At 45.7% G+C, this 22,500-nt stretch overlaps 1 protein-coding gene across 3 annotated transcripts in view; it reads right to left on the bottom strand.

The window, feature by feature from the left end:
- dnah3 (dynein axonemal heavy chain 3) overlaps positions 1–22,500 on the bottom strand; it is an 82,438-nt gene that overhangs the window by 58,414 nt on the left and 1,524 nt on the right. For all 3 annotated transcript variants that reach the window (XM_076986809.1, XM_076986808.1, XM_076986807.1), the window contains 14 exons: positions 22,046–22,254; positions 21,915–21,963; positions 21,648–21,777; positions 19,172–19,358; positions 18,243–18,438; positions 17,976–18,098; positions 17,151–17,346; positions 12,571–12,750; positions 12,191–12,327; positions 8,032–8,137; positions 7,326–7,504; positions 1,425–1,609; positions 1,010–1,133; positions 446–599 (listed from right to left, as the gene is read on the bottom strand). In XM_076986809.1, the coding sequence (XP_076842924.1) occupies positions 446–599; positions 1,010–1,133; positions 1,425–1,609; positions 7,326–7,504; positions 8,032–8,137; positions 12,191–12,327; positions 12,571–12,750; positions 17,151–17,346; positions 17,976–18,098; positions 18,243–18,438; positions 19,172–19,358; positions 21,648–21,777; positions 21,915–21,963; positions 22,046–22,254 (2,155 nt within the window). The remainder of the gene's footprint in view (positions 1–445; positions 600–1,009; positions 1,134–1,424; positions 1,610–7,325; positions 7,505–8,031; positions 8,138–12,190; positions 12,328–12,570; positions 12,751–17,150; positions 17,347–17,975; positions 18,099–18,242; positions 18,439–19,171; positions 19,359–21,647; positions 21,778–21,914; positions 21,964–22,045; positions 22,255–22,500) is intronic.

Raw genomic sequence — 22,500 nt, 5'->3', positions numbered from 1 at the left:
GGAATGTGTGGCAGAGGAACCTGTCAAAAAGATCTTTAACTTCCACATGCGGCAGAGCTTTGACCACATCCCGAGGGAGGATGAAGACATTGAGGATAAGTGGGACTTGCTCCATGCCTCCATTGTCGATATATTCCCCAAACCCAATGGTGGACCATCATGCCTTCCACAGAGGAAGCAGGGTAGGTGGCCAGGGTAGTCGTGAAACTTCTTGGTGGCACCAGGGGTGGTTCTTTAACCCTCCGAGGTGCATGGACATGGCACCGCGTATCAATCCATATTCTAATCTCTGTTTTTATTAATAAACCTAAGCAACGACTTTGCTTTGGCCACAGCCCCACGACCCAGACCCAGAATTGGTAATTGGACGGATGGTTGGAAAATGGCAAAAACACTGACACACACACACACACACACACACACACACACACACACACACACACACCTCCAGCTTTGTGACAGCAGTCTCTAGGCGGACTGTGAGGTCATTCAGTTTGTTCACATTGTTCTCCATCTCCTCTACACTCAGCACCTCCTTCTTTTTAAAGGTCTCCACCTCCTTCGCCACAGACTGCAGATCATGTAACAGCTCTGTAATCCTGTAATAATAAAGTTAACACAATCACACACATACCCACACATTAAACACACATACACACAAAAAACACACACACACACAAACACATACATCAAGACATCAAGAAAAGAAAGACGCACACACCCACACTCAAACAAGTACAAACACAATCAAACATGTACACACAATGAGATGTCAATAAGAGAAACACATGCACAGATACCAGCAGCTAATAAAACATGAGACCGTTGGGTAAATCGAAATACTCAAGTCAGAAAATTGTATAAACGTGTGTGTGTGTGTGTACGTACGTGTGTGTGTGTACGTACGTGTGTGTGTGTACGTACGTGTGTGTGTGGGTGTAGTGGTGTAGTGTGTGTATGAGTGTGTGTGTGTGTGTGTGTGTATGTATGTAGTGTGTGTGGTACACACCTCTTCTGTAGTCTCTCCTCTGCGTGCTCTCTGCAGGTGGCCAGTCTGTCTTTGCTGGTCTCACAAACTGACATTATCTGTTCCGGCCAGTGGAACACACTGCTATTCAGCTTAATGTCCTCCGCTGTGCAATACACACACACACACACACACACACACACACACACACATATGCACACACAAGCCCAATCACAGAAACACACTCAGGAGTCAAACACACAAGAATTGTACATCATCTTTAATTTTTTGTGTAAAAACTATCTTCAGGCACACACAACTACACACGCTCACACATCACACATGCACAAATACAGTATATACACACACAACTACACACACACACACACACACACACACACACACAGACATACACACAGACATACACACAGACATACACACTCACACACACACACACCCGTCAGTGTGGCGTAGTTCAGCAGGAAGTCGAGACGGCGGGCAGCCTCCTCTGTCTCCGTGAGGAGTGTGTGTATGGTGACATCACTCGTGTGTTTCAGATACACACTAAGATCCACCAGCTCCTCTGTGCTCTCTGGTACACTCATTACCGTGGCAACAATCTGCTCATACCGCTGACAGATACTGCATGCATACACACCCACACACACACCCACACAGAAAAACAAATGCAGATACATGCATAAACTCAAGTGATATATTGATATATATATATATGTACTTTGTATATATAGCCAAGCAGCTAAACCTGTACTACTAAATGACACTTCTGGGGAACCAGCGACTACTGTGAAAGAGCAGTTGGCAGCCAGGAAACTCTGGTGGGCAAACCAGTGGACGGCGGGAGAGACCTTACTCAGGGGTGATCGGCTAGTCACCATAACTCACCAGCTTCCGCAGAGGAAGCACCTTCAAACTGACTACGAACAGATATGAGAAGAAACAACCCAAAGGCCCTCCGAGAGGCGGGGTGGAAGATGGGCCTACTTTGAGGGATCAAATGGTGACGAATGAAATGAACAACGACAATGAGAAGTTTCTCCGGAAGTGTACTTGCAGGTGTCAGAAGGTGACATCATTCAAAGGGAGAATGAAGTGTGGGAGGACCCCCAACCAGCATGACCGCACTGCTTTGGCAGGTGAGATCGAAGGGACTCAAAGCCAGGTGACAAACCACAGTGCAGCAGGTCCCAGCAGTGCTGAGAGGGTAACCTCAGCAAATGTAAGAGAGGAGATGGAGGCAGCTCCTGAGAAGGATGTTCTTAATGTTTCCCCAAGAGCCACACCAGTAAGCTTGTGCAAACATCCAGAAAGGCGCCCAAAAATCAAGTGGCCACGGGCAAAAGACCAAGATGAGTGGCGCAGACTTGATGATCACCTGAATGAAGTGCGGGAGCACTCCCTGCGAGGAACAGTTGAGCAGAAACTGGCCTTGCTGAATAAGATCAGCTATGAGGAGTGCAAAGAGAGATTTGGAGTGTGTGGGACCAGGCGAGCCACAGCTCAGAGACAGAAAGGATGGAGGAAAAGATACATAGAGGAGCTCGTAGCCAATAGGCGACAGCTATGAAAAAGGTGGAGGAAAGTAGCCCCAGTGGAAAAGGAAGGCCTCAAGGCACTATGGGACGACCTCAAGCAAAGGCTTGCCAAGCTACGTCGGGCAGAGAGACTCAGGAGGCGCCGGAGACGGAAGGAGAAGGCAAGAAAAGATTTCTTCAAAGAGCCGTTCCATTATGCCCGTCAGCTGCTGGATGAGAAGTGAAGTGGCAAACTCGCCATCTCAAAAGAGGAGCTAGAACAGTACATCAACAGCCAGTACACAGACATAGCCAAACATATACCTCTTGGCTCACCAGGCTACATACCACATCCAGACTCCCCAAAGAACCTGTTAGACACTTCTTCACACAGGCTGCGTGAGGTTGAAGAGGTCATCAGAAGAGCAAGGTCGGCCTCAGCTCCAGGACCAAACTGGCTGACTTACAAGATGTACAAGAACTGTCCACAGGTATTAAAGATCTTGTGGAAGCTCATGCGCCCTGTGTGGAAGAAGCAGTCCATCCCAGGAGAGTGGCAAGAGGCAGTTGGAATTTTCATCCTCAAGGTGCAAGATTCCACAGACATCAGCCAGTTTAGGCCGATTGCCTTGCTGAACGTGGAGGGGAAAATCTTTTTCTCTGTCAGTCCAGAAGGATGGTTGGCTTTCTCCACGAAAACCACTACATTGACACAAGCTGTCAGAAAGGCGGGTTGCCAGGCTTTTCGGGTTGTGTTGAGCATGCATCTGTGATATGGGAGCAAATACAGCGTGCCAAAAGGGAGAAGGGCAGAGTTTGCTCTGGAGTTCTTCCACATTCCTGGATGCATCAGAGACGTCATTGACAAGTATTTCGCCAATTTCCACATGTGCTTCACAGCAGAGGACATCATGACAGGATGGCAGCAACTGGAGGTTAGAATTGCCATGGGCTGCTGCTCCATATCACCCATTCTCTTTGTGGCAGTACTTGAAGTAGTACTCATTGGAGCAAGGCAGGTGGCCAGATGCCTAAAATCCCCAACAAGCGGAAGACTCCCTACGCTCAAGAGGGTACATGGATGATGTAACGAGCATCTTACAAACTGCTCCATGTACAGCTCGACTCCTCAAGTGATTCGATGAATTGATAGCCTGGGCAAGGATGAAGATCAAGGCAGCCAAGTCTAGGAGCCTCTCAATCAGGAAAGGGGTGAGGGACAACAGAACTGTCTTCACAGCAGAAGAGAAGATCCCGCTCCTAGCAGAAAAGCCTATCCAAAGTCTCGTGAGAGAGTATACACCAGAGTTATCGGACAAGCAGATGGGGAGGACGGTACAGAAACATTTAAGAGAGGGCCTTGCCAGGATTGATAGTAGCCAACTTCTGGGGAAGTTGAAGGTATGGTGCTACCAGGTCACTCTTTTCCATCGAGTAATGTGGCCACTGAAAGTGGGAGAAATCCCATCGTCCATGACCAGCAAGCTGGACAGCATCTCAAACAGGTACATCAAGAAGTGGTTGAGACTGCCTAGCTGTTTCTCAGACACCGGCCTCTTTGGCAAGAATGTCCTGCAACTCCCTCTGAAGTCCATCAGCACAGGATATAGACAGGAGAAGACTCGCCTTGTCCTTGAGCTGAGGGAGGCCAGAGACGAAGCAGTGAAGGGAGCAGCGGTGACCGTCCATACTGGGCGGAAGTGGAGGGCACAGGAGGAAGTGGATCAAGCGGTCTCCAGGCTGCAACATAAGGAGATTCTTGGAAGAGTCCAAGTCAGTCAGGCAGGGTTAGGCTGGGGGCAACCAATCCAGTTGTGGTCCAAATCCACAAGAGAAGAGAGGAAGGCCATGGTAGTGGAAGGGGTCTCCCAAGTGGCGCAGGACCACTACATCATCAAGGCGGTGTCCCAGACAAAACAGGGAGCTTGGACTCGCTGGGAAGATATTATCCACAGAGTCATAACATGGGCTGATATCTGGCAAACCCCACAGTCACGGCTCAGTTTCCTCCTGAGGGCAGCCTATGACACCCTTCCATGCCCTCGTAACCTTTCCCAATGGTTCGGAAGCGAAGGCAAGTGCCCCCTGTGTAGCAAGGACAATGCAGGCATCCAGCACATTCTTTCAGGGTACAACATTGCCCTAACGCAGGGGCGCTTCCGGTGGAGGCACAATCAGGTACTGAGGAAGCTGGCAGAGCTGTTGGAGAAGTGCAGGGTCGGGGCGAACAGTTCAACAGAACTCCAGTGGCCAAGCATTGCTTTTATCAAGCCAGGGGAGATAAGACAGAAGACAGCAGTGGGGAAGGTAGCATGTCTGTTAAGCCCAGGTAAGAGCTGGGAAATGCGTGTCAACTTGGACAAAAAGCTCATTTTTCCAACTGAGATAACTCAGGCGATGCAAAGACCTGACATCGTAATGTGGTCTACGGCCACCAAGAAAGTCCTCATCATTGAACTGACCGTGCCTTGGGAGGAAGGAATACCAGTAGCACATGAACTCGGCTGTCTCTGCGTCTGGGATCCATTGCATCCAGGAAGGACATTTGGTCATGGGGCCGATGATCATACACCTTCCACCTCCAGACTGAAAAAAGTTCCTTAGTGGGGTTGAGGAAAGGCGAGTAGGGCGGGAGGAAAAGGGACATCACTCTTGGATGGTCTATAAACCAGTCTGTGATGACATGAGAATGACAGAATGCTACGTTGTCCCATCACAAATGTTCTCGTGTTTCTTCCCACCTGTTCCATTTCTGCTTCTGGAACCAGTTGTTGGTAGAGTTCATTTAAAAACGAAAGAAGGAGGTCACTGTTATAGGGACCAATCTGTCATTTGTGAAGGACCACAGGGCTTTTCAGCTGCCTTTGTTTTTGCAGAACTTTGCATTTTATACAGTATTTAAGGTTTTGAACCTTAGGTTTTCCTTTTTGACATGCTGTGTGCAAACATTTGTAAATAAAAGAATTTTGTTATTGGATAACCTTGCGTGTATAGAAAATGTAAGCATTATAGAAACATGTTAAATGACTGCATTTTGTGCAAAAAACAAAATGAATTGTACTAAGTGTATAGCCACTGAAGACTGATGATGTGTTCACTGTTTAGAGTTTTGAAAATGTGACTACAGATTGGACAAACGCAGGAAAAGATGTGGTAGAAAAAGTGTACAAGCAATAGTGATAACTGCACCTGGAAAAATGTGGGGGAGATTCACAAAGACTGGACTGCAGCTGGAGTCAGTGCATCAAGAACCACCACACACAGACGTATGAAGACATCCGTATGAAGGTTTCAGCTGACACCACACACAGACGTATGAAGACATGGGTTTCAGCTGTCACCACACACAGACGTATGAAGACACGGGTTTCAGCTGTCACCACACACAGACGTATGAAGACACGGGTTTCAGCTGACATCACACACAGACGTATGAAGACATGGGTTTCAGCTGACATCACACACAGACGTATGAAGACATGGGTTTCAGCTGTCACCACACAGACGTATGAAGACACGGGTTTCAGCTGACATCACACACAGACGTATGAAGACATGGGTTTCAGCTGTCACCACACAGACGTATGAAGACATGGGTTTCAGCTGTCACCACACAGACGTATGAAGACATGAGTTTCAGCTGTCACCACACACAGACGTATGAAGACATGGGTTTCAGCTGTCACCACACACAGACGTATGAAGACATGAGTTTCAGCTGTCACCACACACAGACGTATGAAGACATGGGTTTCAGCTGTCACCACACACATACGTATGAAGACATGGGTTTCAGCTGTCACCACACACAGACGTATGAAGACATGAGTTTCAGCTGTCACCACACACAGACGTATGAAGACATGGGTTTCAGCTGTCACCACACACAGACGTATGAAGACACCACACACAGACGTATGAAGACATGAGTTTCAGCTGTCACCACACACAGACGTATGAAGACATGAGTTTCAGCTGTCACCACACACAGACGTATGAAGACATGGGTTTCAGCTGTCACCACACACAGACGTATGAAGACATGAGTTTCAGCTGTCACCACACACAGACGTATGAAGACATGGGTTTCAGCTGTCACCACACACAGACGTATGAAGACATGGGTTTCAGCTGTCACCACACACAGACGTATGAAGACACCACACACAGACGTATGAAGACATGAGTTTCAGCTGTCACCACACACAGACGTATGAAGACATGAGTTTCAGCTGTCACCACACACAGACGTATGAAGACACCACACACAGCCGTATGAAGGTTTCAGCTGTCACATTCCTTGAGTCAAGCCACTCGTGATCAAGAGATGCGTCAGAAGCGTTTCGCCTGGGCTAAAGACAAACAGGACTGGACTGCTGCTGAGTTATATTCTAAAGTTATGTTGATGAAAGCACATTTTGCCCAGGTCCCAGAGTCTGGAGGAAGAGAGGAGAGGCACAGAACCCACGTGGCTTGAGGTCCAGTGTTTGGGGTGCCATGTCATCTGCTGGTGTTGGTCCACTGTGTTTTCCGAAATAAAGCAAATAAATAGTAAAATAAAGTTTTAGAACACTTTATGCTTCCTGCTGCTGACCAACATATGGAGATGCAGATTTCATTTTCCAACAGGACGTGGCACCTGCACACAGTGCCAAAGCTTCCAGTACCTGGTTTAAGGACCATGGTGTCCCTGTTCTTAATTGGCCACCAAACTCACCTGACCTTAACCACATCTATGGGGTATTGTGAAGTACTTGTTGTCTGTAGTCTGTTCCAGTTCTGTGTTTATACTAAACGTACTATAAGTGTAATAACGTTCTCACCTCTGGTTGAGGTTGCGATTCTCCTCCAGCTCGTAGGTGATGAGCAACTGTTTGAGGAGCTCCATGCGATTACACAGATCGTCATGGAGATCTATAGTCTCTAGGCAGAGCATTGCCAAGGGAACAGTAACCCGCATCGATGCAATCTCTTCCCACATGCTTGACACCGCACCAATTTTCTACAGGAGAAACACACACAGCACAGGGGAGGGACGGCTTACTGCTACAAAACACACTCCTACCTAGACTCACAGGTACAGCACAGGCAAGGGATGACCTACTGCTACATAACACACGACTGCTTAGTGCTAAATAACACACAAATACTTAGTGCTGCGCAACACACGGCTGGTTACTGCTACATAACACACTCCTACCTAGACTCTCATAAAGATCAAAAAACACACTGAGCATAACAAAAACTTCTAAATGTGTGGGCATGCTTGCGTGTATGTGTGTGCGTGTGTATGCTATGTGTGGACATGTATATGTGCATATACATGTGTGTTTGTATGTGTGTTTGTGTATCTGTGTGTGTGTGTGTGTACACAGAGCACACAGATTAATTTACAGAATTTATCTATATGTGAATGTGGAAGTTTTCACATATAGCAGCACCAAGCACCAAGGACAGTGGTGTGTGTGTGTGTAAGTCTGCTAAATGCCGTAAATGTAATGTAAAATGTATATGTGCGTGTGTGTTTACTTTGGTGAAACCCTGCAGAGAATGTTTTTCCTTGAGAAAAGACACAATCTCCTGTCTGGCTGAAGTATCCAGCAGATGACTGTACTTTTTATACACGTCCAGATACCTGCAGCACAAAGACACGACACCAGTGAGACTGTACACACCTCCTTGACAACATACAGGCAGGAAAACCCCAACATTACACAGCAGGTGTGTGACATGGGGAGGCCAAGTGGAAATGTGTGTGCAGGTAAATGAGGAACAGGTGTGTTAGTGGGCAGGTAAATGAGGAACAGGTGTTTCAGGGTCAGGTTAAGGAGGGGCAGTTCTGCTGCAGGTAGGTAGATGTGGGTAGGTAAAGGGCAGCATGTATCTTAGGGGGCGGAGCAGGCTGGAGCAGGTGTGATCAGGTACATGAAAGGCTTGTGTCCTAGGGGTCAGTTAAAGGGGGCTGGTGTCTTATAGGGAAGAAAAACCCTGCACACCTGTTTGGGCAGGTGAAGCTCGGACTGTTTTGTTTATCTGTCTGTTGCAATTTCTGGTTTGTGCAAAATTTATTTTAGTGCACTAATTTAGTGCTGTCTCTTGGTTAGTGTAATATTTAAATGTACTTATTTATTCATGTATTATTCTGTTGGCATACAGTGCATCTGGAAAGTATTCACAGTGCGTCACTTTTTCCACATTTTGTTACGTTACAGCCTTATTCCAAATTGTATTAAATTAATCTCATTATGACAATTGGGAAAAAAGTTTTCTTGAGAGTTCTGAACATGTATTAAAAATAAAAAACTAATAAATCACATTTACGTAAGTATTCACAGCCTTCGCCATGAAGCTCAGAATTGAGCACAGGTGTATCCTGTTTCCACTGATCACCTTTAAGATGTTTCTACAGTTTAAATGGAGTCCACCTGTGGTAAATCCAGGTGATTGGACATGATTTGGAAAGGAACACACCTGTCTATATAAGGTCCCACAGTTGACTAAAGGTACACACCTGTCTAGTCACATGTCAGAGTGCAAACACCAAGCATGAAGTCAAAGGAATTGTCTGTAGACCTCAGAGACAAAATTGTCTCGAGTCACAAATCTGGGGAAGGATACAGAATCATTTCTGCTGCTTTGAAGGTCCTAATGAGCAGAGTGGCCTCCATCATTCGTAAATGGAAGAAATTTGGAACCACCAGGACCCTTCCTAGGGAGAAGGGCGGAGAAGGGCCTTGGTCAGGGAAGTGACCAAGAACCCGATGGTCACTCTGTCAGAGGACCTTGCTGAAGGACAACCATCTCTGCAGCAATCCACCAGTCAGGCCTGTTTGGCACAGTGGCTAGGCGAAAGCCACTCCTTAGTAAAAGGCAGAAGGCAGCCTGTCTAGAATTTGCCAAAATGCATCTGAAGGACTCTCAGACCATGAGAAACAAAATTCTCTGGTCTGATGAGAGAAAGATTGAACTCTTTGGTGTGAATGCCAGACGTCATGTTTGGAGGAAACCAGGCACTGCTCATCACAAGGCCAATACCATCCCTACAGTCAAGCATGGTGGTGGCAGCATCATGCTATGGGGATGTTTTTCAGCAGCAGGATCTGGCAGACTAGTCAGGATGGAGGGAAAGATGAATGCAGCAATGTACAGAGACATCCTGGATGAAAACCTGCTCCAGAGCGCTTGACCTCAGACTGGGGCAACGGTTCATTTTTCAGCAGGACAACGACCCGAAGCCCACAGCCAAGATCTGTGGAGCCAAGGAGTGGCTTCAGGACCACTCTGTGAATGTCCTGGAGTGGCCCAGCAAGAGCCCAGACTTGAATCCGATTGAACATCTCTGGAGAGATCTGAAAATGGCTGTGCACAGACGTCTCCCATCCACCCTGATGGAGCTTCAGAGATACTGCAAAGAAGAATGGGCAAAACTGCCTAAAGACAGGTGTGCCAAGCTTGTGGCATCATATTCAAAAAGACTTGAGGCTGTAGTTGCTGCCAAAGGTGAAATAGCCGCTTTTATTAATAAAGTGAATTTACAGCACTTAAACTGACGGAAAACTCCGCTAAAAGTACGATGTACAGGGTCACGCCAGGAAGACAGTGGCCAGAAGGTCCAGTAGGGCTAGGCAGGAAACAAGGTCTAGGAGGAGAACAGAGGTCAGAACATGGAGAAACAATTGCTTGGGTAGAACGCTCGGTATGTGGCATAGCAACAAAACTTTGCAACACGGAAGTGAGAGGTGGAAGCTTAAGTAGGGGTGGGGTAACGAGCCGCAGGTGAATCTAATCTTCCCAGGGAGATCATGTGCTGTTTCTAATAGTCAGGGTGCGCTGGAAGTTTATAGCGTAATGGTAACTTTACTAAAGTGTGATGGTGAACAGAGTTGAACCCTCAATATAAAATGTATTTTGTAAAATAAATATATATTGTACAAACGTTTTATTGTGATCAAACACACTTACGCATGTCCGGCCCCACATGACTAAAATATTACACGCAGTTTTGGGATATAAGCATATAACATCAACATTTTTAAAATGCTGCACACACACACCCACCAAGATTTAGTAGTAGGATAAGAATTAATTGTAAATTAAATAATAACTTCTTTACATTTACATAATAAATGTTAGCAGTTTGGACTTTGTTATTAATTTTGTTTTCCTAGTCAGACATCACAGCGGTCACATGACCGGTGCTTAGCACTTGTTAAGGGACTGGTGGGCTTCCTCCTCCTCTAGTTTCTAGAACATAGCAGTTATTAACCAGGAGCTTAGGGTATAACACAGTCCAATCAGTCCAAACATATAAATCATTGGACAATGCATTATAATTATATCTCCTGTCCTGAAGAGTCGTGGCTTCTTGAGATTCTAAGCTTGTAGAATAAAAAAGATAAAATTTAATTGCAATGGCATGTAAGGGAAAAGGAGCATTACGAAACAGGTGAGGGGGAGGACGGGAGGGACAGGACAGGTGAGAGGGAGTACAGGTGAGGGGGAGGACAGGTGAGAGGAGAGGGCAGGGGAGGGACAGGACAGGTGAGAGGGAGTACAGGTGAGGGGGAGGACAGGTGAGAGGAGAGGGCAGGGGAGGGACAGGACAGGTGAGAGGGAGTACAGGTGAGAGGGAGGACAGGTGAGGGGAGAGGGCAGGGGAGGGACAGGACAGGTGAGAGGGAGTACAGGTGAGGGGGAGGACAGGTGAGAGGAGAGGGCAGGGGAGGGACAGGACAGGTGAGAGGGAGTACAGGTGAGGGGAGAGGGCAGGGGAGGGACAGGACAGGTGAGAGGGAGTACAGGTGAGGGGGAGGACAGGTGAGAGGAGAGGGCAGGGGAGGGACAGGACAGGTGAGAGGGAGTACAGGTGAGAGGGAGGACAGGTGAGGGGAGAGGGCAGGGGAGGGACAGGACAGGTGAGAGGGAGTACAGGTGAGGGGGAGGACAGGTGAGAGGAGAGGGCAGGGGAGGGACAGGACAGGTGAGGGGGAGGACAGGTGAGAGGGAGTACAGGTGAGGGGGAGGACAGGTGAGAGGGAGGACAGGTGAGAGGGAGGACAGGTGAGGGGGAGCACAGGTGAGAGGGAGGACAGGTGAGGGGGAAGACGGGAGGGACAGGACAGGTGAGAGGGAGTACAGGTGAGAGGGAGTACAGGTGAGGGGGAAGACGGGAGGGACAGGACAGGTGAGGGGGAGGACAGGTGAGAGGGAGTACAGGTGAGGGGGAGGACAGGTGAGAGGGAGGACAGGTGAGAGGGAGGACAGGTGAGGGGGAGCACAGGTGAGAGGGAGGACAGGTGAGGGGGAAGACGGGAGGGACAGGACAGGTGAGAGGGAGTACAGGTGAGAGGGAGTACAGGTGAGGGGGAAGACGGGAGGGACAGGACAGGTGAGAGGGAGTACAGGTGAGAGGGAGGACAGGTGAGGGGGAAGACGGGAGGGACAGGACAGGTGAGAGGGAGTACAGGTGAGAGGGAGTACAGGTGAGAGGGAGGACAGGTGAGGGGGAAGACGGGAGGGACAGGACAGGTGAGAGGGAGTACAGGTGAGGGAGAAGACGGGAGGGACAGGACAGGTGAGAGGGAGTACAGGTGAGGGGGAGGACAGGTGAGGGGGAAGACGGGAGGGACAGGACAGGTGAGAGGGAGTACAGGTGAGAGGGAGGACAGGTGTTAAAGGCCTGCCCCACCTATGTGGCCCAACAGTATTCTTCTGAAAGATGTTTTTGGCTTGGCTGAGGAGATCCGACACAAGCGATTCGTCAGGTCTGACTGTACGCAGAGTTAGACCCTTATCCTCGATCTCTGGGAAGAGGTTACACTCCACCTTAAAAGTCAAGAGAAACACACACACACACACATCTGAGATAAGTTTTGGATCAAACTGATGTTTTGTGTGAGTGGATGTAATATGTGTGTGTGAGTGTGAGTGCGTGTGTCACACAAACAGGTGTTCTGACCACTCTGTTTGATCTGGTGGTCAGAGCTCCTCTTTACCTCCTGATGGACTTGGGTTCGTCATCACAGTCTGTGTGTGTGTGTGTGAGAGAGAGAGTAAGTGCGTGTTTACCCGGGGTAGGTTCTGGGCACTGGTGATGATGTGTGTGAAGGCCTGCTGGATAAGATCCCAGCACTGGGAGAGTGAAGGATGGAAGGTGAGTCTGGCCTCCTCCACCTTCACTCTGACCAACACAAGAGGGCGCTGTGTGCACTGCAGCTCGTCTACAGACTCACCAAAGTCATTACCATTCTGCAGCAGAGAAAACACACACATATTTACACATGCTTGTGCAATGGAGGTGCCACGCACAAAACTGGGGGTTTGAAACATTACGTCTGACACATACTATCACATCTAGTCCCGCCCGACATGTCAATCTTGTGTTATTCTGTGTGTCATTTCCTGGTGTTCTGTCTCCTGTCATGTGCTGTTGTTTACATGTTCCATGTGCTTATGTTTTGGTTTTTACATGCTTTCTCCTGCCACACCCCTGTCATTTGAAGCCACGCCCCTTGTCATTTTTCTCACCTGTATCTAGTCTAGGTAGTGAGGTGAAAACTGGGTTGATGCTTTGTTAGCACTGGGAGATAATTGAACATTTGGGTGCAGTTTGTGTTTGCGGATGAGGGACTTAGTATGAGAGGAGGGTGTGTGTGTGTGTGTGTAGGGGGGATGAGTTTAGTGCATGTGTGAGCAGTCTGATGAGCAGATTAATGTGTTTTTGTGCAGTTTACTGTGTGTGTATGAGGGGTTTAGGACAAAGGTGTAGGGGACGTGTAGTGATGGAGAGTTTGAGTGATGGGGGGGTGTAGCAATATGAGGGATTATGTAGGAGGGGTTTAGTGACAGGGTGGGTTTAGTGTGAGGATTAATCTTAGGAGGGGAAGTGTGTGAAAGGTTAGAATGTGTAGGAGTTTAGTGATAAGAAGACCTTAGAGATGGGATGTGTAGGAGGAGTTTAGAGACTGGGGTTTAGTCTACATTGGAGGGGTTTAATGACAGGAGGCGAATAGGGGGGCTAGTGTGTAAGAGGAGGTTAGTGTGGGGGTTCAATGACAGGAGGGTGTGTGTGTGTGTGTGTGTGTGTGTGTGTGTGTGAACTTAGTACAGGGTTCATACACTTTTTTGACAATCAATTTCCATGACTTTTCCATGACTTTTCCATGACTTTGAGGCAAATTTTAATGACTATACATTCTCTAAACATATGTGTAGAAAAAATCCAGGCCAAAATTCCACAGTATATCATAAATTAATGACAAGCCACGTGGTTTAATTGAAAAAATAAACATTTACCGTATTTTCAATATCAATATAAACCGGAGTTACAACCTACTTTTTTTTTATTTCGCGCGTGCACGGAGGAGCAGTGGCAGCACAGTGGAGTGTTGTGGAGTGTTGTGTACGATAAGCTGAGGCAGCACAGGCTCCACTGCAACCCATCTCGGCAACACGATCGCTCTTTCTCGCGTTGTACGCACGAGGACATCGTTAGTTTTTTTTCTATACTGTGTTTACGATCAAAACGTATCTAAATCTAGGGTCGCGCTTAACGACGAAAACTGCTTTATGACGGATTTTTCAGTTTCTAACCCCATCGTTAACCATGCACATTTTGCACGCCCCGTGTCCTTGTCTTTCACAAGCCATAGCTTGTATTTGTCCAACTGAAGCAGTCATTGTTTAATCAGCATTTACCAGCATTACGCTGATTTACGTCAAAGTACAATCTACAGCTCCGCTTGGAGTCCGACGCTAACGCAGTGAACTAATGTGTGAAGTTACGTTAGCGGTCCGCACAATGAAAAAAAATGGCTATATTATATTTATTAATTTTTTCTTCCGGTTATCAGAACAACATACATTTATTGTGTCAAGCAAATTTCCATGACTTTTCCAAAACATTTGAGTATTTTTTATTTTTCCAAAACTTATCCAGGCCTGGAAATTGCTATTTTCAAATTCCATAACTTTTCCAGGTTTTTCATGACCGTACGAACCCTGTTAGTATGTGTAGAACAGGTTTAGTGTATATGGGGTGTTAGCGTGTATAGGGATTCAGTGAGAGGAGGGTTTAGTGTGTAAAAGGAGTTTAGTGTGGGTGTTCAGTGATAGGTGGGTTTAGTGTGGGTGTTCAGTGATAGGAGGGTTTAGTGTGTAAGAGGAGTTTAGTATGGGTGTTCAGTGATAGGAGGGTTTAGTGTGTAAGAGGAGTTTAGTGTGGATGTTCAGTGATAGGAGGGTTTAGTGTGTAAGAGGAGTTTAGTGTGGATGTTCAGTGATAGGAGTGTTTAGTGTGTAAGAGAAGTTTAGTGTGGGTGTTCAGTGATAGGTGGGTTTAGTGTGGGTGTTCAGTGATAGGAGGGTTTAGTGTGTAAGAGGAGTTTAGTGTGGGTGTTCAGTGATAGGTGGGTTTAGTGTGTAAGAGAAGTTTAGTGTGGGTGTTCAGTGATAGGAGGGTTTAGTGTGTAAGAGGAGTTTAGTGTGGGTGTTCAGTGATAGGTGGGTTTAGTGTGTAAGAGGAGTTTAGTGTGGATGTTCAGTGATAGGAGGGTTTAGTGTGTAAGAGAAGTTTAGTGTGGGTGTTCAGTGATAGGAGGGTTTAGTGTGTAAGAGGAGTTTAGTGTGGGTGTTCAGTGATAGGTGGGTTTAGTGTGGGTGTTCAGTGATAGGTGAGTTTAGTGTGGGTGTTCAGTGATAGGTGGGTTTAGTGTATAAGAGGAGTTTAGTGTGGGTGTTCAGTGATAGGAGGGTTTAGTGTGTAAGAGGAGTTTAGTGTGGGTGTTCAGTGATAGGTGGGTTTAGTGTGTAAGAGGAGTTTAGTGTGGGTGTTCAGTGATAGGTGGGTTTAGTGTGTAAGAAGAGTTTAGTGTGGGTGTTCAGTGATAGGTGGGTTTAGTGTGGGTGTTCAGTGATAGGTGGGTTTAGTGTGGGTGTTCAGTGATAGGTGGGTTTAGTGTATAAGAGGAGTTTAGTGTGGGTGTTCAGTGATAGGAGGGTTTAGTGCAGGGGTAATCAATTAAATCTTTCCGCGGTCCATTTTTGGCAGATAGCTCAGACCTTAGGTCCGGGTCCGCGGTGGCGAACGAAAGTTGTTGAGCGGGGGGGGAGGGGGTGGCGAACGAAAGTTGTTGAGCGGGGGGGGCGAACGTAACACTCAAATGGGTGGTGAACGTAACACTCATCTAAAAATAAATTCTCCGGTTTAAAATATAGTCTCCCGTTAAAAAATTTTTGGCATTTGGGTCCGTATCCAGTTAATCAGGAATGTGATTGGGTCCGGACAGGACGGCGTTCGGGTCCGGATCCGGACCGCGGTCCGCCATTTGCTGATACCTGGTTTAGTGTGTAAGAGGAGTTTAGTGTGGGTGTTCAGAAAGGTTATAATCGTTAACGAAAACGAACGAAAAAAACGAAAACTAATATTGAAAAAACATTTTCGTTAACTGAAATAAATAATAACGGTAATTAAAAGAAAAAAACGATAACTAACTATAACTATATTACATGTTTAGAAAACTAACTAAAACGTACTGAAATTATAGATAGGATACCCTTCGTTTTCGTGTTTGTCAGTTTATTTATAAGTCTTGTGAACTGATATGAGATCGATTTTTTTCACTAGAAGTTTTATATTAGCTGACAGAAGCGTACGACACCTCATGGTCCGTCACGTCTCTTGTTTAGAGCTCCTGCTCGCTATGCTAGCCTGCAAAATTACGACAACAAAAGTTGGGAGAAAACGGCGAGTCATATGTGGGATTTTTTTAAATATGACTACGAGAAAGACTACATGTCTTGTAGTGGAAACAGGTGATAAAATATATGGAGTAGTTCTCAAGAGGAAAATCCCCATGAATATCAACGCTCACACAAGAGGGCTAACTGCCAGTACCTTGACAAGCTGACTCTCTGAGTAGCTCCGCCGAAAGAGAAGCACCATCACGGCTAGGTAGCACCGGGAAGGAGAACCATAATGGACCATTTTCACCAGTGATCAAATAGCTGCTGGTTGGTTAATGCAGAAAAACCGCAAGCGGGTGGATGCACTAGTTAATGTGTTGAGACTGGATGTCAACACGACTGTGTTACTCGATTGCCTTCAAAAAGTTTAGCTTTTCACGCAAATCAAAATAGGGTTACGCTCCTATGTTCGTGTCCGTCTTAGTCTGGTAATTTTCAGCAGCAATATTACACATTTTGCACTTAAGGTTTCTATCTTGTGGACTGTTGGTTGTTCAACAGTAATTGAATGCATTTTTTTAAATGGTATCTTTTGATGAGTTTTTATTACACAATATTTACTTTGGACTTTTTGAATCCTGCACCTGACAAATAACCCAAAGTATAAAAAAAACAAAAACTAATACTAAAACTAATGAAAACTAAACTAAAACTAAGATTTAAAAAAATTATTAAAACTAATAAAAACTAGCAAACATGCTCTAAAAACTAATTAAAACTAACTGAATTAGAAAAAAAAGTCACAATGAAATAAAAACTAAACTATAATGAAAAATCCAAAACTATTATAACCTTATTGTTCAGTGATAGGTGGGTTTAGTGTGGGTGTTCAGTGATAGGTGGGTTTAGTGTGTAAGAGGAGTTTAGTGTGGGTGTTCAGTGATGGTACGTTTCGGTCCCAGTACCTCGTACATCATGAGAAGGTCCAGCAGGTCGTGAAGAGATGCGATGACCAAACTACGGAGCTGCAGTGACATCAGAACAGCGACGCAGGAGAAGAACTCTTGTGCTGTTACCGGGGCAACATGGTCACTCTTTGGCACCAGAGGCAACCACAGATCCTTAAAGGTGATGAACAGAGAAGCACAGCGGGGAATCCACCTACACACACACACACACACACACACACACACACACACACACACACACGCGCACACACACACACAGAAACAAAGACACACACGCGCGCACACACACACACACACACACACACACACACACACACACACACACACACACACACACACACGGAGAAACAAAGGCACACACACACACACAGAAACAAAGACACACACACACACACAGAAACAAAGACACACACACACACGCACATTTAAACATACACAAATGACATTCAATAGCTTGTAAATGTTAGTTAATACTGTGCTTGGTTTTAAAGAGGCCCATAGATACGTAATTCCAGTGTAACAATGGTATCCAGGACAAACAGAATTGTAATACACACTCTCTCTACACACACAAACTATAGAAACTCACACACACACACACACACACACACACACACACACACACACACACACACACACACACACACACTCTCATTCCTGTCCATCTCCTGTTGTTTATTCACACACTACACATTTTGGCTTTCCCAAGCACAAATTTTCACCTTTTATAATTATCACTGCTTATATGGCTATGGATGATCCAGAATCTAAAACACACATGTATGTACACAGGCACACACACGCACACACACACGCACATACGTGTTGATGAGCTCGTCTCTGGTGGTCTGGCTCTGGTTCTGAACCAAGTTGTGGAACTCAGTTGGCAACAGTGGCAGGTTTCCTGAGAACTGGCTGGTGTCTATGAAACGCAGAGAGGAGAAACTACACACACACACACACACACACACCCACACACACACCAACAAACACACACACACACAAAGATAAAAAGCAAAACTGTACCCTATAGTGTAAAACACAAGGAGGAAGATGAAGGGAGAATGTGATGAAGAACACTGCATGTACTGATTGATCCAGATGTTCTGTAACTGAAGCATCATGGGATTGATGGTGAACAGATGCTGAGTGGTCCAGATGTGAGCCTCTCTGTAACTTAGCGACCAAGGAACTGGTCCACGAATCACTCGGCATGGAAATGGACGAGGAACACTGAAGATGTGCAGCCTGACTCTCTCATCCGGATCCGCCAGGATATAATCCACTATAGAGAGAGAGAGAGAGAGAGAGAGAGAGAGAGAGAGAGAGAGAGAGAGAGAGAGAGAGAGAGAGAGAGAGAGAGAGAGATACTTTCTGTACATAATGAACAGTGCCAAGAATGAGGTCACAGATATATAGAATAAGGTCACAGGCAGCCTGTAGTGAGATGTCTGTTAGGTGTGCTGTCTGTGTGTTTAGAATAAGAGGTTTATGTGTATCTATCTTAGAGTTGTGTTTAGAGTGAGAGGTGTGTTTAGGTGTTTAGAGTGAGAGGTACTGTATGTTTAGGTGTTTAGAGTGAGGGGTGTGTAGGTGTTTAGAGGAAGCTGTGTGTTTAGAGTGATATGTGTGTTTAGGTGTTTAGAGGAAGCTGTGTGTTTAGAGTGAGAGGCAAGTTTAGGTGTTTAAAGTGAGATGTGTGTTTAGGTGTTTAGAGTGTGAGGTGTGTTTAGGTCTTTAGAGTGAGAGGTAAGTTTAGGTGTTTAGAGTGAGAGGTGTGTTTAGAGTGAGAGGTAAGTTTAGGTGTTTAGAGTGAGAGGTATGTTTAGGTGTTTAGAGTGAGAGGTAAGTTTAGGTGTTTAGAGTGAGAGGTATGTTTAGGTGTTTAGAGAGGTATGTTTACATATGCTTTCATGGCATATAGTCTGTTATGCTACAGGGACAATATTCCAGATAAAGACTGTCAACCCCCTGCAGCCAGTGCTATAGGACTGTGTGACGCGACCATGACAGCTCACCAACGCTCTTGCAGATGCTGAATGTGTAATCTTCTTGGACCTCTCGTAGAAGCTCTGTGTGCATGTTCTGCATCTCATCTCCATGGAGATGGCTGGGAAGTAGCTTGAGGATGTTGGTGATTTGTTGGGCTGGTTGAGGGTTGACCATGTGTTCCTCTACCCCATTACTGATGTAGAACATATACCTCTGATAGAGAGAACCCCATTACTGATGTAGTACATATACCTCTGATAGAGAGAACCCCATTACTGATGTAGTACATATAACCTCTGATAGAGAGAACCCCATTACTGATGTAGTACATATAACCTCTGATAGAGAGAACCCCATTACTGATGTAGTACATATACCTCTGGTAGAGAGAACCCCATTACTGATGTAGTACATATACCTCTGATAGAGAGAACCCCATTACTGATGTAGTACATATACCTCTGATAGAGAAAACCCCATTACTGATGTAGTACATATACCTCTGATAGAGAGAACCCCATTACTGATGTAGTACATATACCTCTGGTAGAGAGAACCCCATTACTGATGTAGTACATATAACCTCTGGTAGAGAGAACCCCATTACTGATGTAGTACATATAACCTCTGGTAGAGAGAACCCCATTACTGATGTAGTACATATAACCTCTGATAGAGAGAACCCCATTACTGATGTAGTACATATACCTCTGGTAGAGAGAACCCCATTACTGATGTAGAACATATACCTCTGATAGAGAGAACCCCATTACTGATGTAGTACATATACCTCTGGTAGAGAGAACCCCATTACTGATGTAGTACATATAACCTCTGATAGAGAGAACCCCATTACTGATGTAGAACATATACCTCTGATAGAGAGAACCCCATTACTGATGTAGTACATATACCTCTGGTAGAGAGAACCCCATTACTGATGTAGTACATATACCTCTGATAGAGAGAACCCAATTACTGATGTAGTACATATACATCTGATAGAGAGAACCCCATTACTGATGTAGTACATATAACCTCTGATAGAGAGAACCCCATTACTGATGTAGTACATATAACCTCTGATAGAGAGAACCCCATTACTGATGTAGTACATATAACCTCTGATAGAGAGAACCCCATTACTGATGTAGTACATATAACCTCTGATAGAGAGAACCCCATTACTGATGTAGTACATATAACCTCTGATAGAGAGAACCCCATTACTGATGTAGTACATATACATCTGATAGAGAGAACCCCATTACTGATGTAGAACATATAACCTCTGATAGAGAAAACCCCATTACTGATGTAGAACATATAACCTCTGATAGAGAGAACCCCATTACTGATGTAGTACATATAACCTCTGATAGAGAGAACCCCATTACTGATGTAGTACATATAACCTCTGATAGAGAGAACCCCATTACTGATGTAGTACATATAACCTCTGATAGAGAGAACCCCATTACTGATGTAGTACATATAACCTCTGATAGAGAGAACCCCATTACTGATGTAGTACATATAACCTCTGATAGAGAGAACCCCATTACTGATGTAGTACATATACATCTGATAGAGAGAACCCCATTACTGATGTAGAACATATAACCTCTGATAGAGAAAACCCCATTACTGATGTAGAACATATAACCTCTGATAGAGAGAACCCCATTACTGATGTAGTACATATAACCTCTGATAGAGAGAACCCCATTACTGATGTAGTACATATAACCTCTGATAGAGAGAACCCCATTACTGATGTAGAACATATACCTCTGATAGAGAGAACCCCATTACTGATGTAGTACATATACCTCTGATAGAGAGAACCCCATTACTGATGTAGTACATATAACCTCTGATAGAGAGAACCCCATTACTGATGTAGTACATATACCTCTGATAGAGAGAAGTTGGATGATGTAGGACATATACTATAGACCAGGGGTTCTCAACTGGTCTCAGCCTGGGTCCCACGTTTTCTCATGGTCATTAAGCCATGAACCATATTTATACAATATAAGCCAAACAAGAACATTTCTGAAAAATAGCCTTCAAAAACAGAACATACATGCAAAGTGTCTTTTTTTCCAAGATAAATGATGAGCACAAAAGCAGAAGAGCATAAATATTTTTATACAAGCCGTCAGTGACCCACCCAGAACGTGTCCATGACCCACTTTTGGGTCGTGACCCCCCAGTTGAGAACCACTGCTATAGATTATATGCTCTAGACTCTCCATAGAACGTGTCCATGACCCACTTTTGGGTCGTGACCCCCCAATTGAGAACCACTGCTATAGATTATATGCTCTAGACTCTCCATAGACTCTTTATCAATTTGAGAGAAAGAGTGAATGAGAGAGAGAGAGAGAGAGAGAGAGGGAGTAAGTGGGGGAGGGAGAGATAGAGGGAGAGAGGGACTGAGTGAGAGATAGGTGAAGTGTGCAGGGATGCAGACAGAAGGATGTGGTGACCCCTGACCTCTAGATCTCTCTGGGTAGGTTCTGTCTGTCTCTCCTGCTGTTCCTCCGCCCTCATGATGTCTAGCTGCTGGTGGGGGGTTAAAGGTCGACTTCCAGGTGTCATGGTCCTTCTGTGTCGTTCACAATTCCTGTAGTTTTATGTTTATAAGTTATTAGTCAGTTGTTGTTTTGTGGCTTTATGAAGCCAGTATGAACACTTCAGTAAGACTATATGTGTATGTGTGTGTGTGTGTGTGTGTGTGTGTTGGGTGGGGGTTCAATCAACCTGACTGGTCTGGGAGTGAATTTCAGCTTCTTCTCTTCTGAACATCTGACTAAGAGCAGAAAGGTTAAGGAGAAGAGCACTCATCTCTCTCTGTGTGTGTGTGTGTGTGTGTGTGTGTGTTTGTAGGATACAGGTAGTAGCTGAGGCGTGTTCAGGTGAGGTGTGTGTTGAATGTCTGTGCTGCAGGTGTGAGATCTTCAGGTGGCGTGCTCGTGGACTGTAGTTGTTTCCGATGGTGTGTGTGGGGCGTGCTGAGACAGCGGTCGTCTTTAAAGGGCGCAGCTTGAGTCCACGACACGCCCTGCAGTAGCGGTGGGAACAGTCTGTGCTGCTGGAACACCTGCACAACACACGTGGCTCAGTGAACAGAACAGCACCCTTTACACCGCGGGCCTTCACAGAGCTCACGTGAGAGAAAACAGAACAACACCCTTTACACCGCGGGCCTTAATAGAGCTCACGTGAGAGAAAACAGAACAGCACCCTTTAAACCGCGGGCCTTCATAGAGCTCACGTGAGAGAAAACAGAACCTTTCATTACATTTACATTTTACATTTATGGCATTTGGCAGACGCCCTTATTCAG

This window comes from Brachyhypopomus gauderio, unplaced genomic scaffold (assembly GCF_052324685.1).
Source record: "Brachyhypopomus gauderio isolate BG-103 unplaced genomic scaffold, BGAUD_0.2 sc49, whole genome shotgun sequence".
NCBI lineage: Eukaryota > Metazoa > Chordata > Actinopteri > Gymnotiformes > Hypopomidae > Brachyhypopomus > Brachyhypopomus gauderio.
Note: the sequence above shows the minus strand (reverse complement) of the source record. Positions and strands in the feature narration are given on the sequence as shown.